Source organism: Aspergillus niger, assembly GCF_000002855.4.
Source record: "Aspergillus niger supercontig An19".
Classification (NCBI taxonomy): domain Eukaryota; kingdom Fungi; phylum Ascomycota; class Eurotiomycetes; order Eurotiales; family Aspergillaceae; genus Aspergillus; species Aspergillus niger.
The window spans coordinates 3,082-25,587 of NT_166538.4; the positions used below are offsets into that span (position 1 = coordinate 3,082).

At 47.0% G+C, this 22,506-nt stretch overlaps 8 protein-coding genes and 1 non-coding gene across 9 annotated transcripts; 4 read left to right on the plus strand and 5 right to left on the minus strand.

Moving 5' to 3' along the window:
* Nucleotides 1-640: 640 nt before the first annotated feature.
* An19g00010 (uncharacterized protein) lies at nt 641-2,825 on the minus strand (the record flags this gene model as incomplete). Its single annotated transcript, XM_059745909.1, has 11 exons — nt 641-807; nt 944-990; nt 1,072-1,143; nt 1,177-1,243; nt 1,383-1,518; nt 1,576-2,001; nt 2,055-2,286; nt 2,335-2,380; nt 2,452-2,479; nt 2,551-2,587; nt 2,644-2,825. The coding sequence occupies 11 exons, from the start codon at nt 2,823-2,825 to the stop codon at nt 641-643; spliced, it is 1,440 nt and encodes a 479-aa protein (XP_059605046.1).
* Nucleotides 2,826-3,537: 712 nt separating this feature from the next.
* Nucleotides 3,538-3,656, plus strand: 5S rRNA. The gene has a single exon (XR_009468060.1). It is a non-coding gene; the product is annotated as a 5S ribosomal RNA (ribosomal RNA).
* A 1,164-nt stretch (nt 3,657-4,820) lies between these two features.
* On the plus strand, nt 4,821-5,454 carry An19g00030 (uncharacterized protein; the record flags this gene model as incomplete). The annotated part of the gene is made up of 2 exons (XM_059745910.1): nt 4,821-5,142; nt 5,189-5,454. The coding sequence occupies 2 exons, from the start codon at nt 4,821-4,823 to the stop codon at nt 5,452-5,454; spliced, it is 588 nt and encodes a 195-aa protein (XP_059605047.1).
* Nucleotides 5,455-7,038: 1,584 nt separating this feature from the next.
* Nucleotides 7,039-8,048, plus strand: An19g00040 (uncharacterized protein; the record flags this gene model as incomplete). Its single annotated transcript, XM_059745911.1, has 6 exons — nt 7,039-7,253; nt 7,368-7,390; nt 7,551-7,630; nt 7,804-7,876; nt 7,945-7,976; nt 8,028-8,048. 6 exons carry the CDS (start codon nt 7,039-7,041, stop codon nt 8,046-8,048), a joined length of 444 nt encoding a protein of 147 aa, XP_059605048.1.
* A 1,214-nt stretch (nt 8,049-9,262) lies between these two features.
* An19g00050 (uncharacterized protein) lies at nt 9,263-10,584 on the minus strand (the record flags this gene model as incomplete). Its single annotated transcript, XM_059745912.1, has 4 exons — nt 9,263-9,571; nt 9,620-10,158; nt 10,199-10,491; nt 10,553-10,584. The coding sequence occupies 4 exons, from the start codon at nt 10,582-10,584 to the stop codon at nt 9,263-9,265; spliced, it is 1,173 nt and encodes a 390-aa protein (XP_059605049.1).
* A 128-nt stretch (nt 10,585-10,712) lies between these two features.
* On the minus strand, nt 10,713-12,712 carry An19g00060 (uncharacterized protein; the record flags this gene model as incomplete). The annotated part of the gene is made up of 2 exons (XM_059745913.1): nt 10,713-12,153; nt 12,219-12,712. 2 exons carry the CDS (start codon nt 12,710-12,712, stop codon nt 10,713-10,715), a joined length of 1,935 nt encoding a protein of 644 aa, XP_059605050.1.
* A 1,187-nt stretch (nt 12,713-13,899) lies between these two features.
* On the minus strand, nt 13,900-14,747 carry An19g00070 (hypothetical protein; the record flags this gene model as incomplete). The annotated part of the gene is made up of 2 exons (XM_059745914.1): nt 13,900-14,082; nt 14,142-14,747. The coding sequence occupies 2 exons, from the start codon at nt 14,745-14,747 to the stop codon at nt 13,900-13,902; spliced, it is 789 nt and encodes a 262-aa protein (XP_059605051.1).
* Nucleotides 14,748-15,188: 441 nt separating this feature from the next.
* Nucleotides 15,189-16,132, plus strand: An19g00080 (uncharacterized protein; the record flags this gene model as incomplete). Its single annotated transcript, XM_059745915.1, has 2 exons — nt 15,189-15,577; nt 15,631-16,132. The coding sequence occupies 2 exons, from the start codon at nt 15,189-15,191 to the stop codon at nt 16,130-16,132; spliced, it is 891 nt and encodes a 296-aa protein (XP_059605052.1).
* Nucleotides 16,133-16,510: 378 nt separating this feature from the next.
* Nucleotides 16,511-20,896, minus strand: An19g00090 (uncharacterized protein; the record flags this gene model as incomplete). The annotated part of the gene is made up of 8 exons (XM_059745916.1): nt 16,511-17,991; nt 18,052-18,555; nt 18,621-19,386; nt 19,455-19,721; nt 19,782-20,042; nt 20,094-20,269; nt 20,327-20,360; nt 20,411-20,896. 8 exons carry the CDS (start codon nt 20,894-20,896, stop codon nt 16,511-16,513), a joined length of 3,975 nt encoding a protein of 1,324 aa, XP_059605053.1.
* Between the last annotated feature and the right edge of the window lie 1,610 nt (nt 20,897-22,506).

Here is a 22,506-nt window from a genome sequence, read left to right on the forward strand (position 1 = left end):
CACCGACCAGGATAATATAAAGAATAATTTAGATAGTGATTTATATATATCTTTCTAGTAGTCTAATCTAATCATATTCAGATTTCTAGTATTATCTGTAAAAGTCTAACGCGGGAGCTACTAGACTGCTGGCTGCTGGCTGCTAGCCGGAAAATCAGATTTTTATTGATTAATAACTAATCTAATTAATACCTGTTCTAATGATATAGTAATTAAAAGTATATTATTACTAGTATAATATTCTTGTAAAGTTACTGTATAAATTACTAATTAACTTGTGGTTATTAACCTTCTGAGTATACCTGACCTTCCTAACCTACGGTTAAGGTCGGTTAAAGTAATCTCTTAACCGTAATCTACTTTTAATTGTACGGTTAAGAGGATTCTTATACCTTAACCTAACCGTCAGGTTACGGTTAAGGTTAGGTTAAGGTATAACGGTCAGGTATAACCACTCTAGTATAAAATATTTAATAATAAAAATTAATATTTATATTACTAGAAACATACTGTTAATTATATTTATTCTACTCTGGTAAAATACTTTCTATATCAGATTACATGCCTGACCTGCCTGAATTCCAAATTATTTAAGAATGTGACTCTATATCCGTAATTTAAATAATTAATTATCAGATATTTAATAGCCTTCTGCAGTACACTCGGGCTTCTGAAATATTAGAATATCCAGTTTATCTCTCTTTATATTTATCTGAATATCTCTCCGGTGCGCAGAAATAAACACAGTATAGATATCCACTATATTTTTTATTATCGCAACAAATATATTATCGTCGATAGCCAATGCTATCAGTTAATCTAATAAGTCAAATATCAGATTTTCCTCATGTTTGATTACAAATCTCTTTCTATATTCATATAAAAAAAATTAAGATAATCTACTTTAAATCTAGTACTTACATTCTCGGCTTTCAGTCCTCACCTTTCGTGTGAAGGAGGGTTATAATAGCAGGAAGAATATAGTATTTACTAAAAATTAAATTACAGATAATATAAAATTTAATATATTTTTAAAAAATGATATTAGTCTCTTTATCGCCCTTAAAATACCCGTTATCCGTAATATTAGATGTATCTGACTCGCAGTCGACTTCACTCGCAGTTTCCAGATCAGAGTAGTGGCTGAAAATATTATTTAAATCAGTTTCTTCTTACTTACTCATCTCAGTATCTTTACCTATTATATAGTTGGAAACCCCAGAGGGCGCCTCATCTTCCAGAACTCTTGTATTTTATATAATTACTGGGATTCTTAGATCCAGAAAGTTTCAGGATTCATCCATTAGATTGAATATTAACAGTATGTCTTGTATCAAATAATAATACTGCTCGGCAGGCGGAAATGTTTAATAAATTAAGACCAGCTAAGATATATAATCGTTGCTTCTCATCGGCAAATACCAAGTCGTAATGGGCCATGTAAGTGACAAGAAAATATAGAAGATTATCTGATGCTGCTGTAGACTTGGGTAGAGGATAGACTAGTACCAGCCGTACCTGCCTAGTAACAGTAGCCAGCTATTCCAAATATCGACTCCGAATTTGTTCACATACTCCCCAAATCCTTCTCCTGTTGGCAAGGCCCAGGGTATAGCCATATCTTCTGCCCGTAGGCTCACCATGCTCCCTGCAAGCGAGTAGCAGCCTAAACGCTTTCTCCTCAATCCTTTGCGATTGAAAAACCGAGAGTTCAAACACCTCCCACAGCCATGGATATGTATCGACTAACTTGGCCTCCCACATGGAGCGCGGAACCAAGGTGGTGTGCATGGCCCGCGAGGCGGCATTGAGAGCCAAAATCGATTCTGGGTGAATGTGCTTGAAGATTTCATGTCGCAGTTCGATCGGAAGACGACTGAAAATGTCTTCTTTCTGGATCTTCGTCCCCTTATCCAGGTAGGTCTTCATGCACAACAAGCACCTTATATCGTTGATCTCTGATTCGAGCTCCGGTATGTCGACTGAATTTACTACCAGAATCTGGGCATGTTAGACTTTTAACCCGCATTTTTTGCGCTCAGAATATTACTTACCTCTTGCCCTCGGAGAGTCTCCCACACCTGCTCTGCGGGCGGGTCTGGGTCGCCATAGTCAAGTTGCAGCCGGACGTACCGGCCGCTGTTGACCTGTTCAAAGATCTGGTACAGCTTATTATTTCGAATTTCCCCTCGTTCCCTCAGGGAAATGCATCTCTTGAGAATCTCGTAGCAAACGGAGTGAAAGGGAAACACATGCGGTTGGCCGATTTCCGCAAAGTCGTGATATCTGTGAGAGGGTTAGCGGGTAAACTAGAACAGGAGACGCAATACATACGCTACCATGGGCACAATCTCGTTCTCCGGGTATGGGATGTTCGGGTCTGGCAAGATGATGTTATCATTGACGGGTAGTTATAGTGCCTCGGAAGGCTATGCATCCAGAACAACGTACGATTCCCAGCAACGACTTCAATTCCACCCTGGGAGGACCTCCAGTTTTAGCAAAACATAGTGCCAGTGTGAACAGTGTCAACGAAATTGATTAGCTTACATAGTCAAAGTACCGACCAGATCCTGTCAGAAACGACCTAGAAAATCAGGGCAGTTAGTTTTACCAAGGCGTTTATAGCGAGTCACTACTAACTTGTCACTTCCGATAGCGTTGGGATTCATGCCTAGGGCACGTAGTTCGTCGAGCCACTCAAGGTTACAGTCCTCGAGGATGTCGAAACGATAGGCCCTTTCGTCGGTCCCTTCGCAGTCAATGTCGACTTGGCTGGAGAATGGACCTCCACAGATAGCGCAAAAAATCGCCCAGCCACCCATTTTGATCGCTGTGCTTGGATGATACCGTTGCGAGACAGAGGAAAGGATAGCGCGTCTTGTATAATTGTTGCCAGTGGGAGATTGGTGCCTGGTGCCTGGTGCCTGTGCCCTGGGTCGGAGTTGCCACCATGCCTAGGCGGGACTAGCTTAAGTTCTATGCCGGGCGGCGCTTGCCTTTGGCTCGAAAAAGCGCATCAGAGTATATAACATAAGGTTTAATATTACAAGTATCCCCCCTTAACTTTGTCAAGGGTCAGTTTGGTATCCTGTTAGAGGTTGATAGGCGAGACAAGGCGAGACATACCCAAAGCTATATCGGCATGCTATGGGATGGCCTAATGGGCCGATGACCGACGGATCTCAGGTAGCAATCCTGTTGTCTACTAAGCAGCAAGAAAAGCCGGAGTAGAAAGAAACCGATCCCACCATGTTTATATTCAAATTCTATATCCAGTTTATTATTGCCAAACTGGCGACGGGACTGGGAATGGTCATTGCTTTGGAGGCGAGGCAGTTCAACGTTGTGTTCAGCTATCAACTCACAACTGCCCCCACCCCCCCACGATCGGGGCCGAGTCTGCATCGGCATCTGGGAAGAAAAGCCCCCTACCATGGCTATCTATCTGCAGAACAGCCGTTCAGCACCTAGGAGTAATATATGCGACCTATTTCTCCATCAGTAATTATATTTCCCTTTAATGAAATATCTTGTACCTACGACCGCAGGGTGCGGAAAACAGGGTTACCTGTCCGTTCAGCCGTACTTATGCCACACGCCGGGAGGTTAGTAGCTGGGTGAATGACCACCAGCAAATCCCTTCTGTTGTGTATTTTTGTAATATTTTTCCGTATGTTAATTCTTCTATCTATGCCTTTGAACGTAACGCAATCAGGGAGTGATGGTTTTCTGCACCTAGGTTTGTTAGGTGGACCGCAAAAACCCGGCGGGTAAAGTCACGGCTACCGAGCATTTGTCATTACCACCGAGCCTAGCCATTATTTAACAGATGGAGGACCATCTCTGTGACAGGGTAAACATTGCATTCTATCCTTGAATTTCTTATACTATAAAGAAATGTCTGTAAGCATACAGGCCTAAGGAATCAGTAATATATCATAAGTTCATAATGAATCTCCATGGTATATTCATCGGAATAAGTTAGAAACAATATTAATGACCTCATGGCTGTGATAACCATTGTAATATATCATCAAGAAGGTCAAAACCACCATAGGATAGTTATTCTATCACAATATTAATGCTATAACTATGGCTTTTGTATGCTTAATTAGCTCGGATCTTTACTAGTTAGTTTTACAGGCAAAGAGCCAGGCTTATGAATCATGATCTATGAAAATAATATATTAGTTAATAATAATAATTACAGAATTCTGACTATCTAGACGCGCTCGGAAGGAGCGGTTGAGTTTATAATTGATACTTTACTTTCATAGCTATTCACTTATTAAGAACACGTATGGTTGAATCTGATATATATACGCGCGATGGAGTTCATTCAATATCAGGGGTGCTATGAATTCCTCAGCGTCATTGGATCACCCGCCTGTTTCCAACAGATAAATGTATGAGAACTACCATTTGTCTGATCTAGCCTAGCTACTAGCCACTCTATGTGGAAGGCATGGAAGGCTGAGGTCTGACTGCAATGGTTTAGGGACATTCTGGTCCGTGACTCTAAATGGAAACCGTTAGTGTTGGCCGCATGGCATAAGATAAAGGGCTACTAAAAGGTAAATGTGGGGCTCCGGTCTGGCTAGTGTGGCTGTAGCGACTAGCGCCTCTCCTGAGATGTACTAATCGCAGGATGAAACTAAATCGGGTTAGTTTCCCAGACCCATGAGGAGATGCCAAGTTTAAAACAGGCTTGCATATGCTGCAAGGCTAGCAGTAGATATTAATATAAGTTCGTCGTTGTGTTTAAATATATCCTTCATCATTCTTCCTAAGTCATTGAAACAAGTCTGATATTTATCATGTCTCAACCATATCTCCATCCGGTGTCCCAGCCTGTCGCCTTGTTTGAGCAATTCATTGCAACGGAGCCACAGGTCCTAGTCTTGAAGGAGAAGGTGCTCTCTCTTTCTGGAGATAGCTTCGATATCAGGCTTGGAGATGGAGTGCCAATTCTGAAAGTGACTGGTACTTTGTTGTCAGTTTCCGGGCGCAAGAAAGTCGAAGACATGGATCGCAACCATCTATTTGATATTCGCAAGGAGCACATGCACGTTCATACAACCTATGTGTTGGAGGATCCCGATGGTAACAAAATTTGCGAGGTCAGGAGCAGTCACAAATGTAAGCACTACCAGGTACACTCCTACTGTATAACTAACCGTTACAGTTATTGGCTCAAAAGCCACTGCCACCTGTACTGACCAGTACGGCAAGGAAGTGGCCTTGGTGATGACAGGAAATTGGAATGATCGTGCTGCCCATGTTATTAATGAGAGTACTGGAGAAGCAGTCGCTCGCATTTCCAGGAAACGTTTTACCGCCCGTCATATTTTCTTTGGCCAGGACACCTATAATGTGATTGTGGCACCTGGTGTAGATATGGCATTGGTCGCTGGTTTATGTATCTGCTTCGATGAGAAGAACAATGATTAGCGAGGGAAAGGCGAACAAAATGGTATATAGACAATGAAGTAATTATGTGATAGAGTGGTAGTACAATAGTAAAATAAATTCCACTGCAAGCCAGTTGACAAACCCAAAGAGAACATAAGAGCGGTCTAATGTATAAAGGATGTAAAATGGTCTACATTGTAACCTAATATATAGCTTCAGGTATAGTATAATCATTTAGTAATTTCTAGTATGAAGCACGCTTAACGAAGCCTATGACTGCTGGTTGTGTGGCGTAGACAACATTACGGCCTCCTCAAGCAAAGCAACCAGTCTTGCTCTGTTATATATGGATGGCAGGTATAGAGTTTTGGAAGCACTGAACTTAGTCATATTAGGCTTGTTTATTGAGCAGAAAAAGATCTTCTGAGTATTTCCAACAGGCTGCTTGTCACAGGTCGAAGTTTTGGGCTATTACGAGGCTTGACAGCGCTGAATAGACTGGCCCTTGGACCCTCATTCCTAATCAAACTTTATCACTTGCAGATCGGGTGCCTTCATGCCGATCGGTAATCCGCTAAGCGCACGTTGATTCCCGATTGGGAATAGCTTGCAGGTGCTGGGAGGAATAGAAAAACTTGCATCCCGAACAGCGCCACCAGGTCATTCCAGCTCATTAAGATGCGATCAGCCTTACAGGTAGTTTTCGACACTTCAGAATGTAGGTATGTAAGCTGAGATGCTAATATTACAACTTTGTGGGGGATTGATGCGCAAGTTGTACCCCAATCAAGTATGGTTTATCCGAGCCGAATGCCTTTGGAAACCTAGTGATCCGAGGCTGAGCAGTTCAGCTGGAATGGGTTACACATCCAAGGTCGTTCGGCAAGGCTGACAGGTGAACGGTGTCTTAAAATGATTAAACATCAAGATAGACATGTATGCTAGCTGTAGGTACAACATTGGCCGCATATAAGACTAAGTCAGTACGCCACTCTTTGATTCTCCAGTCCCTCCTTTCTTCCAACGTTCAATTTTTATAACGTGATCTCAAGCCAAAGTGTATACCATGGTTGGACAAGGCAACTATCAGCTGGCGAGGAGCGATGGCCCCCCTCCCTTACCTCTTGATCTTCGCGAGCACAAATTACATATATCTTTGCAATGGGGGATTATTTTACTCACGTCCTGTATAGCACCATTGGTGCTCTATCCAAGTTTACACTGGGGGGCGGATCTATCCCTAAAGATTTGTCCGTGTCCCATCTATGTCTTCAAGCTGGTCTTGCCCATATCTTATGATTGGTACTAATGCATCACAATATCAGCTCTCAGCGTATCCAGTGCAATGCTAGGGGCATCGACCTTATACTCGTTGGGCATACGAACATGGCGACTGTTCAAATCGACATCGAATTGCCGACCCCCTACATCTGAAAGTCGATGGAATGTACGCTATATATCTCCAGCCTACTTCCGAAATATGACAAACTCGGCTCTACTAACACACTCCTTTTCACTTCCATCATAAAGTTTGACTTCTTCCACTGGAACTATCTTCTGGGGTTTGTGCTCGTCACAATCATTATCGTGGTTGGCTTGACGGAAGATCCTCCTAGTGTACGAATGACATCTTTGCCACCGTCTATTCTGCTCGTGCAAGTTGGCCTCACACTCGTCATTGTCGGAGTTCTGGCAAAGCTTCGTGTACGGCAACCATTTCCAGTGTCTTCTATGCCCGCAGGTACAGCATTTCGTCCAGGTATCTTAGTGATCATCGAAGATGTCGTTGCGGTGGACGGGGGCCGTGGCAGGGCATACCGTTCAGCGCTAATGGAAAGGTATGCAGCCAGCTTACGGTTCCGACGACTAATTGAGGATCTCAATTGGTTCTGGGGATTTGGTGGGCTTCTGATGGGCATTGTTTTGATATGTATACTTGCATCGGTGGGCAGTCAGACCTTTGCGTTTGGGCTGGGTAAGTTCTTGATTTGTCTTTTCAATTTCATTTCTATTCCTGTTGTTATGTACCCCACCTTATGGCCCATATCCTGAAATTTCTCTTATAACGAGGGTGAAGGCTAACATAATTCTTTTGTTTCTTCGGATAGGGTGGACTGTCCCATGGATTTGGGCAGGTGTCTGGGCAGTCATCACGACTTACTGGGTGAAATCTGCGCTGAGGGAAGAGAAGCTTACCTGGTCGGAGAGCCAGAAAGTAGTGGAGGTGTAGAACTTGGCTTCTGGATATTTCACTTAACGAGGTCGACGAGGTATAAGGATATGTATCGGATTCAAACGAAATGAATTTCAGAATACCATTGTTCGGAGAAGGAAGTTTCAGCTTTCAATTTCACAGAGACGTAGGAAATATATATATATATATAACAGGTCGGCGCTGTGCTTGTACCCAATTCCTGGGCCGTGGAGTTGGAAAGAGCTGTCGAGGCTTGGCTTAGCCTTAGTAAGTTATTTGTAAATTGAGACCTAAGTAAAACTGTAAAAGGCAATATATACGTCTGGGGAATGTAGATGCATATGTACACTGCCCTCGAGTAGCCAAGGTAAGATGGAGGCGTATGTGTCTTGCATCTCACTCAACTAGATAGGAGTAGGGTAGCACATTGACAGATTAATCGCAGCATTTGACGTATGCCCGGTACAAGAAATAAATACGCCTTAAATGGGAACCCAGATGCGTTCTATCAATGTCTATCTTTGCTGCCCTAGAGGTACAAGAAGGCTTGTCATATAGTAGGCTGAGCCACACTCCAATGCAAGATCAACTATACTTGATCGAGTATCATTGTGTGTGAGGGCCAGACCTGGCGAATAGGGGTCTATACCTTTGGCTAAAAGGTGAATTAGGGTGACTACCAAATGACTAAATCAAAATGTGAAAGGCAACATACGTCTACGACTTTATTGGTCTTGTGCTGCTGAGCTGTATGATAGGGTTTGATCCTGCAGGTGTCTCGCGCAGATCTTGTCAAAGTGCTGGTCCAAATCCTCTAGCTATGATACTACCACCAACGCCCCATTGATGGCTCGGCTTATTGGCGGCTCCGGCGTACATCTCTATATAGCACCGAGGTTGTGGTCAAGCATAGGGCCAAACCACCATCTCCTCATCCTCAGTTCTACCCAATGCCATCCAGCTATGTCTTTTAGAGATTGCCCTGGTACGTCAACCTTGTGTAGATGACTAACAAAACGTGCGGTATACGCCTTCATGAACGGTTGTGAAACTAGCTCTTGTGAGAGCTTGTGTACGCCTTGGGTGTCACCACCCTCGTGCGGGAAAAGATGAGCCACCGCGAAATAACGGAGCGACATGCCTAGCGGAAACGTTGAACACAGTGCTCCATAGCCTCCGGCATAACGCCCATGTGATAAAGGTATAGTGTGGATTATCCTGTGGGCGTGCAAAGTCGGGTTCCTCTCATCGCGGTAGTTGGGGCATCCTGGAGAAGAAAAGGGAATTGTTAAGAAGTGTGCGAAGCTTGGACCCTGATGCGCCTCATTCGCAGCCATATAAATTGTCGTGTATAGGAGGATACAGCAGCTCCAATAGAGACAGCTCATGTGCAACAAGGCAAAGTCCCTGTCCACCTGTGGCATCTGGGGAGGATTCCCCGATTGGGTGTAATCAAAGGTCTGCAGCTTGTCTCCCATGGTTTCCTTCCAGGCAAGTAACATTTGCTCAATGCGGATACATTCGCCAAGCAAGTTTTCCCAGCCACGTAGACTACGCTCCGCAATAGGAGATGCTCTAATGGTGTCCAGCTCTTCCAATAAACCCGGAACTTGAACCAGAATGTCAGTCAGACCATCAAGTAGGGACTTTGTTCTATATTTCCAGGGTGCTGACATCCAGTTGTTGTCGCTGAAGGGCGAACGCTTTCTTCGTCCGACGCCTAGAATGAACTACACATATACCAATGAATATGGATGGTCCGTTGACGGAATCCGATGGTGGAAAACTTACTGACACAATCCGGCCGCTTACGAGTAAGTACATTCCGGCTTCGCTCCAATCCTTCTGCCAGCCCCTGTTCATGAACAAGGCCATTTCACCGTCAGTATGGGCGTAGTACCCCTTGATCTGGAGGGTAGGGTTTTCTTTGTCCGAACCACGGGACTCGGCGCCATAGAGAATCTGGCAAGAATTAGTGACCTGATAGTCTTCACCCGAAGCACAACTTACCTCATAAAAGCGGAACAGCCGAATAGCGGCCAAGATCCCATCTCCCGAGGCCCTTTGTGGATCCCGCAGGGCTGTGCGCATTTCCTGCAGCGCTATGCTGTGTGCCTGGACGCCCTTGAACTTCAGCTGGCTGTCGTTGTCTCTCGTAGCCAGCATTAACAGCCCGTGAGCAAGGGTAATGAAGCGCAGAGTTTTCTCAGACCGACATAATTTGTCAAGGTGTCTTAGCCACCCGGCAGAGGATATCTGCGCGGCCTCCTTCGTGAAAAGGCGACCGTTTGGTAAGAACGCTGCCAGATAAAGACCCACGTAGGTAACCTCTCTGGTACTTCTCGCCAGCGACTCATGCAGGGTGATTTCTGGAGCCCCACGTCTACGAGATTGTACGCTGCCGGTACACTTGGTGTACTTGCGATTCTCGCCGTCTGTCGAGTTGATCCAGACCGAATAGTTGCGAGAGTATCCCTCGCATACGAGGTTAGCTTGAACGCACTGGGTACAAAAAGGGGTCTTCCTGTCGCACTGTTTCCCAGACGGGGCTATCAGCATGAGACAGTCACAGCTCGGGGTTCAACGTACGCCTTTTTTCCTCCTGCGACATGTCGCACACCCGCCATATTGACCGGGCACCCCGACCATTTTTTCTTAGTCGAGTGAGTGGGCCAGAGGGATACAGCGAGGGATTCAGGCTTGCGCAGAAAGCCCCATTGTTTTTGGAAGCAGGAGTGGAGGACGTGCGCCTTTCAACCCCGCAGTAGACCTTGGACTTGGGGCGGGTTGGCCAATCCAAACCCATCATCCCATGAGACGGGACGCTGGCAATTTCGGACCCGCCCCAACACAGGGTGTCAGCCTGACCCTGCAGCGCAAGGCTGTAGGGTCATGTGACTCTTTTCTCCTGATGATTTGTAGAAGTGACTATCTTCATCTTACTTATTACCCGAGAGCTCTTTGCAGTAGGCCATTACCATTACATTATCATCTTTTTCACTACGGGATGCCACTGTGACAAGTGAGTTCTTGATCCATAGGTACTCCCATACTAGTGTATCTGCCCGAACAACTCAGAATAACCAATAAATGGACACGGACACTAATAAAATCCCTCCCTCTGGATTTTTTCACTTGGTACACCAATAGCCCGCAATCCTTCCACAGCAGCGTCTGCGAATGCCTTCGGGCCACATATGAACACTTCTTTTTCTCTGGCGCTCGGTTTCCAATATTCCGGCCCAACTCTACCTTCAAATACCGAGAGGCTCGTATTTTCATGCTTCAAAGTCCTAGTATCCAAGTCGAGGGGGCGGCTGGTGAACAGATCTATTTTCACCGTGACGGTCGGTGGAACCTTACCCATAGCCCGTCTGATCAGAGTGAGCATGGCATCTGGCTCTCTTGTTGATAACACGAGCACAATTTCGCCTCGCGCAGCCTTCTCGCACTTACTCAAGGCATTCAGCATGGCCAGAAAGGGTGTCACCCCGATTCCACCGGCAATCAGGAGCAGGTTGACCTCCTCTTTATTCAATGCGAAATCCCCAGTGACCCCTATAATATCTGAGACAACATTCCCCTTTAGAGAAACAGGATAATCCCGTCTATTGGGAGGGGACATCCTAAGCAGATTGAACAAGGCCGTTGTCACAATGCCACCCTTCATTTCCCGCATTGTTAATTCAAACCATGTAACATCAATCCCCTCGTGCGCACTAGATACTGTCCAGGTTCGCACGCGGTCATCATTAATTGACCCAGGTGCCGAATCCGCCATATGCTGGTACTGCGGTGGACCTATCCAGTCCATAAAATCGAGGACGATAGCTTGACCCGGTCGGAGTCTTAACGGCTGAACGCCGCTTTTAGACACGACCTTGAACCTGAAGACAGCCAGGTCATTAGAAAGTTGCATACCTGTTTCAAGCACCGCCTTGTGCCTTTGCATCCCACCCGCGTACGTTTCTCCTTCTTCGACCAGATATTTAACTTTGGGAGTGTAGGGGCTTCGCCCGACCTCCGATCCATTGCGCTGTCGCAAGGGAAGCGCATTTCGCACAAGCGTAAACCCTGTGGTTTCCAGAACAGTAACCGTCGCATGTCTAAACATCATTTCGAGGGCAGCTAGCCCGACCAAATTCCTTGCTGTACCGGTCAAGTACAGGATGTCGCCGGTCGTGAACGAAATGATCGTAAAGCCCGCTAACCCGCTCGACTCAATATTGCCAAGACTACTCATGAATCTGTTTCCAGAGTAATCAGGCAACACAATGCTCCGTCGATCTGATGGCCTCACCCGTAGAAACCCCGGAAAACCGCCACGAGAGTTCATGCCCGCGTGTGAAGGGAATGTTGCTGCGGAGGCGGGGTCAGTTCTGTGTATTGTTGCCACGAAGACTGTGTCGGCGGATTTTATCATATCGATTACTTCGTCAGGTAATCCCTCCGTCGGTGCCATATGCAGTGATTGGTATGCAATGTGTGGTTTCGCCCATGGGTATGGATCGAGTTGACGCACATTGATATACTTCGGACAATTACTGTGATCTCGCTCAGTCCTGATTCCCCTTGTTTTGACTAGTCTCGGATGTGAACGTATACATACCCCAACGCCTCGGTGATGTCAACACCAAAATCATAATCCTGGTCTGACCTCGCCTTCACCATGTCAATCTTCCCGGCGAACTTGTTCCTTCTCCGGGTGGAAAACTCAATCCCCAACCCAGCCGTCAGTAACCTCTCCTGCAATATTGGGCCTTTTATTTGATCATCTTCCAGCGCTTTCCACTCCCGAAGCGTTTCTAACATTGGATCTCCGTCCCATAATCTTGCTCGGAAAACCAACGACTTTAAGCTTGGACTTTCTACGAACCCGACTGTTCCTGTTGATCCTGCAACGATTCCTGCCCAGGGCCGTCCATCGGCATCCGTTGTCGTCAGCGGAATAAATGGCAGTTTCGAAGTGTGAAACAATTGATGTTGTTCACGGAGTTGGTTTTCGACCGCAGTCCAGTGAGATGACACGGCGGTCGCGTAACCCAGCTGGCGTTGGATGGCGACTTCGCCGGGGTGCCAGCCTTGAAGGGCGGGAATAGCCATTGCCTTTATTTTCCAGTTGAATTTGATCAAGACTTCGTGGGTTGAGGTTCCTATGAGTTTGTATCCTTACGATCACAATGAGAAGGCAAGTATTTGGGGTAGAAATCATTGAATTATTGATTCATGTCTCTGTCATGGCAATCCCGTCAGTTTAAAGTTATCCGAGCTGACAAATGCGCCACAAACTCTCAGATGTCTAGACTTCCGCCGTGACTTCGAATACGAGTATATTTTCCCTTCGCATATGATCTACAGTACTAAGACATCATATTTATTGGCAAGATTGGTTGCATATATTATCGACTGGGTACATCCGGAAGTTTTCCGTTTATGGATCGATGTTGCGAATATGAATAGGCCACAGGACAGATAATTTGAGGCACAGTTTAATTGACCTCGACCTGTTGTACCGTAGTGTGCTAAGCTCGGCGCACCCCATACTGGCTTTCCTGGCATGATACCGTATTCCTGCACTCCTTAAGGTCCTATCTCCCGTCACAATATTGCAAAACATACCATCCATTCCTAAAAGTTAGTACAATCCTTACAGCCTTCATGCGTAAGACCCGAACTTACTTGAAGTATAATGTTGCTATGTATGTCAGATCCGTTACGTTCACCATCTCTCTCATCGTAGACAGATACTCGTCGGATTCTAATAATCGTCGGGAGCAGTTTATTTCTGATATTATGACAGCTAATCGGTGCAGTGGTGCCAGCCTGGGACGCGTTTAATCGTGGAGTGAAGCCTTGCCAGCCTGAAGGCTGGGCTGCTAGCCGCTTCTCGGGAAGTAATAACATTACCTAGAAGGGACTCGCGCTACAATTCTGTTTTATCTACATGTACTTAAGCTATATATAGAAGTACAGGCGTCTCCGGGCCAACTGGGTATGTCTGTTACTGAAATCACATTTGCAACAGTTGCTGATCGGGAGTACCATGAGAGGTGTGAGTGAACATTTGCCTTGGGAATGGTCGTGTTATATAAATCTAGCCTAGGTGGGCAGTCTGTGGTTTGTATACTGTCATTCAATCATACAGCTTTCCCCCTCCGATGGAGTAGGAGTCGAGCAAGGCCAGCTGTTGTGAGCCCCTTTCCTGGTATCTTATGATATGCTTTCTGATCTTAGCACCGCAAAGATAGGGTGTAGTCCTTCCTGGCCCTAGGGGAAGATAGGTTATCGGTCTATTGGGTATTAGTATTACTGTTACGATGGATTCGCCAGGACAACAGATGTATATATTTCGCCTCTCCTCTCCCCACAATCTCCTTGCATACGGCGGCGGGTGCTGGCCTCCTTCGCACCCTAACGGCCAACATTTTTCTGCTATCGAGACTTGAAATGCTATGTGTTAAGTTTTGCAGTACCTGCATACAACTTACTATTGGTGGTAGGATATGCTAATGGACTGAGAAATCGCCCTTACGGTCGTATCGTGATGGCCGGCGTTGTAGACCATGATAGGAAGGCAATCCAAGCCTACCATTTCAGGACTGCGGCCGCGGAACATACTGCTGGTCCTCAATGTAAATCCGAGCGCGACCATCATTGAGAAGCCCAAGGGAGGCGAGCCCGCGGCTACCGATGGCGAGCACAGTTCCTTGTCCCGGATTGGTATAGTTTCCGGGTACATCATATGTCCACACACTGGGTCCCAAGCGTCTAAGTGCCGAATGCATGATTGGTCAGGTAGGGCTATGGCACCCTGATACAGGGCACATACAATAACAGTATCTGTATGGCTGGCAAAGTATTCATCGCGGTAACGCATGTACAAGGTGGTCACTTCTGCCATTAACCGACGAACATTGTTATCACCAGCATACGGGTCGGATGCTGATGCCGTCGGGCGAGGTGGAATGTGAGCAACAATGGCACCATGGGATGATGCTATTACAATGGCGGAGCATGCTCCAAGGCCTTCTGTGCCGATAGCAAACATTTCGTGTAAAGAGACCACTCTGACAACGTTCATGGGCACAACAACCACGTTTGCCGGGTGAGCACGCACCCAACGAGCTAATTGCGACATTTTTATATTCTGTTTAAGGGATCAGTAGGCACTCTCTTTTTCCTAGTAGACAACTACTGTCGCTCTAAAAGTCGCTCCCGAACCCAGCTACTTATATATTGTCGCAGCGCGAAGAACTTTATATCACCGGAATATGCCTTCTGTTCTTTACTAGGGACTCGAGCTGGGGCTCCCAATGTGGAATTTCTATATTTGTAAACTAGGCAGTCTCCGACGTTGATTGTAGGGTGAATCGCATGTTTCCGTGCCCCTGGGCACATTGCGAATGAGCTATATACCGAGCCGTACATCAGCGGCTATTGATTGTGTCATCTTTCCGTATTGTAACTCAGCGTTGGTTTAAATACACCGTGAGCCCCAACCTTCTGAGCCAAGCTGTTACAACCTGCAACCGTCCCACAAATCTATTGTTCATACAGTCTCTGACAACCACGATCAGTTATGAACGTACAACCTGCTTCAGGTTCGGCTGCGCCTTCTACTTGGGGTGAGATTTATCAAGTTTCAGGCCGGACATCTCTGGAAATCCTTCTGAAAGCAAGAGAGCTATGCCTGAGTGGGGATATCCAACAATTCCGCGACCTCATTGACTCGGCGCAATCGTCCTCGGAGAACTTTCATATAGATGACTTCGGTATTATCATGGGGCAGGCTGTCGAGCAAGACAGCGTGATCTTCATGCGGGCGCTGATGGATCGTGGCTTTCCCACGCATTCAATCTACGCCCGGAACGCGACCAGATTCAAATCCAAGAATGCACTCGCCCTTCTCATTGAGAAGGGATGGGATATCAACGAGCCAATGTGCGAGACCCAACCCCCCGTCCTAGGGTGAGACAATACTCCAATCCTTCGCGAGATAACATTTTACTAATCCCTCTCAGCATTGCCATAGAGGACGAAGAGATGACAACTTGGTTTTTGGATCATGGAGCCGATCCTAATAGACGTACATTCATAGACCTTACCCCGCTTTCGTGGGCTGTTGAAAGATCACCCGTTTCCATTATCCGCCTCATGCTGGATTATTGCCCAAATATTCATCCAGGCCAGCTGCTTCATCATGCGGTCCAACGCGAATCTGACACTATCGAAGTACTGGAAATGTTGATTCAGAAGGGAGCGCCTCTTAACACTTCCGTGCACGAAGACCTTCCTACCTTATCGATACTTTGCTTTATGCCTCTAGGAACTGCTCTGCACCGGGCATGTGAGCTCGGAAAAGTGGATGTGGTTCGCTATCTCCTCAGCAAAGGAGCCGACCATAGTGTCAGAGATAGTAATGGACTTACAGCTATTGAACTGGCTGCTAGATTGAACCAGCAAGAAGTGGTTGAAGTGCTGCAGAAACATAGAAACGTCGGAAATCCCGTTGACCACCCCTGATTCTACTTCTTATATTCATGTAACAAGTTTGATGCGGGATTTGATACGTATTGTTGGAATTATTATTATAACTAGCTTCTCAATGACTGACAGCCACTCTTCATTGGCTCCAGTGAATAAATGATGGAAGTATTCATGAATTGCACCGTGTTATATACACCATAACCCTTGAGCCTTTCGGAAACCCGTATCGCTACCAACGCCTGAGAGGCTTGGGAAAGCCTCGCATAGTATATCAAATAGAAGCAGGCTTAGTTTTATATGGCCTACTGCCATAGAAATGACTGTAGATGAATTGAAGTGAATCCTGGCATCATGGGTCTTTCCCGGGGTATAAACTCTCGAAAGGCTTGGTCCTCGACTCCTGTATATATACCCTCAATATGCCTCGCAAGCAAACTCGCCCCAAAAGTTGTCAGTGTCATCCCAATGAGTATCTGGACCAACACAGTATGTATATCCTACTTGCAAACTTGTATCGCAATCACTCGTCGACAATGACGGATTAACAGCCAGGAAAAGACTTGATGGGATCCCCTGCTTGATACAGATTGTTGCACAGGAGTCTCCCTGCTGAACAGTATACCACTTCCCGCAATAGCACGTAGTCCCCTTAGCAATTGTAGAATTAGTGGGCGCATATTGTACAACATTGGTATATCCGTCGCTGATCCCCGGGCACGGCGATCCAGTACCGGTCACATTATGGCTTCCACCCTGGGGCGAAAGGCAGAGCACACTTCCATGAACCTGGCGGGTTGTTTGCAGGTTCGTGCAATCTACATTGAGCCAAGGGTTGTATCTTCGGACTTCACCAAACCCAATCGGCTGCGCCCATTCAATGGACAGACATGTATCATTGTCTTGGAGAGTATACTGGGTATCACAGCTGAGAGGCATGCAGAGCTGGCGTCCGGGAATCAGCTCACTGCAATCATTGACAAGCATCGGGTTGGCGAGCTGAATGACTGCGGAGGCGACATGGTATTTATAAGCTAGAAGATCACACGTGTCACCCTCCGAGGTAGTGTGCGTAATCCCGGACATGCAAATGGGTCTGTCGACCTCGTCCTCGGTGTATAGCGGCTTGTGAAGATCAGTAGGGCCGGAGAGGCCACATTCTGCGTTAACAGTCTCGAGCGCGTCCTTGTCCACGTCAGTGTAGGCCGCATAGGGGCTGGCTTGTCTCATCTCCAAAGAGGTAGTGAAACAATACGAGCACATTTCTGCTAGCGTCATTGATCGGACACTGTCAACGATAGTAAAGTGTGAGAGTACATCTGGACAGTATTTCTTGGTATGTGGATCCCGTAGGCAAGTCAAGTTGTAGCCTGCGTAGATATAACCACCGGCCGCCACAGGGTCGGTGTCATCAATGGTCTGATTGAGACAGCTGTTGGCAACGTTTGTCGTCCACATTTGCAAAGACTCACCACAACCCTGATCACAGACTTCATCTGCCAAGGTATTGTTATCGATGTATTGGCCAATTCCTGGATTAGAAAACTTCATCTCCAGGTAGGGGTGACAGAGGATCTTCTGGGAGAGGGCGGTCTTGCAGGTATCAGTGAGACCATCAAGCCATTTGGGCTGATAAAGTTGGAATCCGGGGAACTTTCGTGCACCAATGGTGGTATTGGCTAGGCGAACCCACGCAAGGATAGAAGACATGAAACCGTTCACATTATCGGCTGACAGAGTGGGATGTTCATTGGTAGGGGTCACCATCTCAGCAATACCCTTTGTAACCAGATTATACAGCCACGTATTCGTGCTTTGGGAGATTCCGACCGCATGTTGCTGGCAACTCTCCGTGTCAAGGCAGTCCTGGCTGTAAGCGGAAAACCAACTGTAAATGCCTTGCAACGATTGTTAGTTACATGAAGATGCAAGATAGATGTGTGAAAGGCGAGTCTCACCTGCTCCCATTGAGTAAACCGAAGTCGAATCTATAATTCGAAGGGCCCAAGATACAGGACATGTCTGCGAATCGGAGTCGCAGTCCGAAAAGGTGGGATCGTTTGGGAAAAGCCCAGGTGAAAATGGGGACGGGGCCGGGGGCACGTTTTGGAAATAAGGTGACTCTGTCTGAATCATGCCCATATAGAGGTCTCGTGCTTGGGAGACCTGGTATTGATAGAGGACATTGTGCTCGGATGCAGTTCCATACAGCCATGTAGGACCTTGGCTCTCAACAAGAAGGCCTCTCGCAGAATACACATCGATCTGCGCTTGATCCTGAAGGTCCAAATCATGATCGGCTACCCAGAGCCATATGTTCTCAAGGTATGCTGAGGATTGAGATGTGAGGTGTAGCAACAGCGAGGCTGCTTTGCACGCGGGAAGAACAACGCCCGAACCTTTCGGGCATTCGTCCGCCTGTAACTGGGAGCCGGTAGCACCCCCGACACGGAAATGTGAATCTATACGCAACCTTGGTTAGACAGTACTCTTTCAAGCATGCCGGGGACACATATACGACACATACCCCACATTCCCGCAGAACCCTGAATGACTTGGTGAACATTCCATTCCATCAGGACTGCACCCGCTGTAGGACCCGACACTGTGAACATTAAGCTCTGGATTTCGACTATGCCTCTGTCGCCTACTTGTCCCACCTGGACCGCGATATGGGGGTTTTGTTCGTCTTGAAACTTTGGTCCAGTAGCCATGATCTGAGACCAAACCTGACCCATAATTCGGGAATTCACAGGCACACGCAAGGTGTCTCTGATGATATAGACACCGTATGGGAAGAAGACGATCGATGACATGTTCGCTGCTCGGTCTAAGATGCTATTCAAGACCGCAGTATCATCGGTCTTTCCGTCTCCTGCTGCACCCCAATCTTTGACATTGATCACTTGACTCATGCCAATATCTCGGTACGTCGGCCGGCGACGCAAGTAAAAGTTTGGTTCAATATAACCAATCGTTGTTAACGGAACGCTGCGGTTAGTTCTGGGAATATCCTGGCCGTTGTAGAATGTGCTCTCAGCACCTGTCGTCACAACTCGTCCGAATCCCCAGGAAAATACTGGTACATTGGAACCACCGGCCATGAGTGTCTTTCCCTGTGCACTGTCTAGGATCGCAGTGTCCACCTCAATGAATACGACCCCTTGTAGTAAAAAGGACGTTGAGTTCTCTGCCAGAAGTGTAGTCACAATCCCGGTTTGAGTATGGGCAATGACGGCATCTACCAGGATTAAAGAGCCAACGGACTGCCCAGTGCTCTTCGGACCGCCAGCCTGGATTGACAAGTTGAGGCGTCAGTGAGATTTGACTGGATATAGTTGGTCTGGAAAAAGGAACATACCCCGCCAACAATGACAATACCATTTGTACAATTCTCGACCACCACGTCCTGCATCGTCCAGGCCCAATCCCAATGCACCTGCAAAGCAGTTTTGCAATTCATGAATGTCAAAGACGTACTCGTAAACTGCGTTGCCAAAGTATGCCCTGAAGGGAGGTCAGATAGAGGGGTACATCGTTGGGAAAAAGCGTAGACGTACCCGAAATTACCACCAACGAAAGTTAGATTAGTTAGGAATCCGCCACTACCATTCTCCATGTAGATACCCTATCAAAGGTTAGTACATCGTGACAAGTAGTTCGGAATGATCTCCTTCCGGTGCTCTACCTGCTGTGTGGTGAGGCCGTCCTGCATCATATAGAATTCTATGTTCTCCAGGGACGTCCCCTGAGCTACCTGCCAATGAATAGCACAAACATAGGCATTTGGATCTGTGCGAGTAATGTCCATCTTGAAGTTCCGGATAGACCTCAAAAAGTTGTTCTGATTAATATACCACTCGGTGTCGTCACCCGTGTACACGTCTGAGGTGATCACTCCCAGACCAACAAAACTGGATGCGGCTAGAATGGTTGGGTAGTCAAATGGCTGTAACCACTGTCAGCAAGGTCCAACATAGGTGCAATAGGCAGGACATACATTTCCGTAGAACTCCGTATTGTAATATTGGATAATGGGCGAGCTGACAAGATATTTCCCTGCTGGGAAATATACAAATGCTGGATAGATAGTGCTAGAACCACACTCTGCTCCACACCGTCCGCCATCGGATATAGCTTTGTTGATAGCGGCAGTATCATCCGTGATACCATCACCTGCCCATATTCAAGATCAGTATCGCCTTCCAGTAATAGCAAGAGCACAAAGGTTACCTTTAGCGCCATAGTCCCTCACGTTTCGCCATACCTGTCATAAGTCTTAGCTTGAATCAGTGTAACAAAACCTTTCGCACTCACTTTATACCCATCCGGTGCATATGGGCTGGACCCGCTGTCGCCCATCTGCGTAAGCCAGAAGTCGGTGGTGGCACGTTTCTTCAACTCAGTGTGTATCTCGGGGCTGTCCTCAGGTTGTCCAGTGTGCACGTAGCCATCGAGACCATTAGGCTCAACGTATTTCTGTTTCGGGACGTTTGTATCATTATTGTCATACTTGCGATATTTCGATACCACGAGCGAGATGTCAACACCGTAGTCGGTTGGTACTGGCTGGGGGGAAGCTTCAGCTACCAAACGGGCGGCCTCGGCAAGCTCTGGAGGAATTGAGTATGTATATGTCTGGTCCCCCTTGCGGCCACTTCGCTTGGTAGCATTTTTGGCTGCATTGTGAGTAGAAGCATCCTCATAGTTCAACGCCGGCGCCGCCTCTGCCTGGACAGTAGAAGCACCCGCTTTGAAACTATATTGATTGAATTGCGGATGAGCTAGTCGTCCTTCATTCATTACCGCAAGAGCTTCCTGGGCTTTCTCCACCATGAGCTCAGCCTCCGACAGACTGTCCAAAGAAGGTTCCGGCGTAAGCACGGGCAGTGATGTTGAAGTAGGTATACCCGAACCCAAGCGTCTTTTGTTGTGGTGATGGTGGTGGCCATCATGGCCATGTTGAGTTGATGCCCACGTACACACGAGCAAAGAGAAGACCACGAAGAATGAAAGAGGCGGTCTTAAGAACCCACGTTGGGTGCATCTTGCATGGCGAACCATGCTCACAGGATTCCAACTCGTAACAATAACTGCACGGATATCGAGGCAGAGTGACTGATAACCTTATATGTGCGAGGGAAGGGGTTCATATTGTGGGTAGTCGTGACCTCTCAAGGGGCAGTCCTTTTGTTACCACGATACCAACTTTAGTAAAATACCTCAATGCGGAAACAACTGCACCTCCTCTCACCTTCTCCGGAAAGTCGGATACTTACTTAGCCAGGTGTTTTTCGGCTCTCGGTCAGCCAGGGACACACGACCAACCCCTTTACCTCAAGCGTCGGATGTCGCCGGAGGTGGCCATCGCAGACCCGGACACCATCAATTCTGAAGTGGATTAGGAAGGCCGTGAACCATGTCTACAAAAGTCCCATGTTTCACTTGCCAGATCTACTAGTACTGCACAGTAAAACGGAGAGGAACCGGTTGAACGCCTAGTGCTGTATGATGGCCCCAGCACAGTGTACTAGGCCATTAGAACTAGGTTGCAAACGACGAACGGCCGTCAGGTCGAGATGGCATTGTGGCGATGGTATATCACAGGGCTAGGAGCAAATTCCTAATCAGGGATGCCGTCAATGGGTCAACGCCGGCGAAAGGTGAGACATTGTCGGAGCAGTACTCCGTACCGCATTCAGGGTCTGCGCTCGGTGTGTGCCACCGAGGAACACCAAGTGGATGGATGATCTGAATAAGGCCATTGAGAGCGCGATACCTCTTCATTAGGTTCAATAGTGATATTTAGCGGATCGTCCGGCGCAGGCTAACGTGGGTGCCAAAGTGGGCGGAGGCTCGATAATGAGGCTTCATTTCCCGATTTTGTTTTTGTGTCGACGGACACTTCTTGGCATCGGCAACGGCCTTGGCATCGACCGGTGGTCTTGGCATATCTACATCCCTTCTGTTCTGTCACCTGTGCTTATACCGGTCTATACACGGTCCCTAATTCCCTCAATGACATTAGAGCTTGGCAATAGCTGTAATTAAACCCAAAGTCTTTATCTTGAGCAAGCCACATTAGGCAATCTGGTCCCATATCCATGGATTCTTTGTTTTAATACCAGAAACCCCTATTAGTAACATGTGTATACAACAGGACAGGAATTTCCCAGCCTAACATCTAGTCACGCTAGCTCATAGGTATGCCAGCGTGGTTCGCGAGGTTACATGCGTCCTCGGCGGGTTGGTCCACCCTCTGGCCAGAAAGAAACCATTTATGGATAGTGAAGGCGAGATGTCTATCCTTTGGACCCAGCCCCTGTAGCCCTTTGAGAATCTAGCCACTGCAGTGCTATATCCTACTCAGACCCGCAATGCCTTAGCTTCAGGAGGGTGTCTGAAGCTGCTTT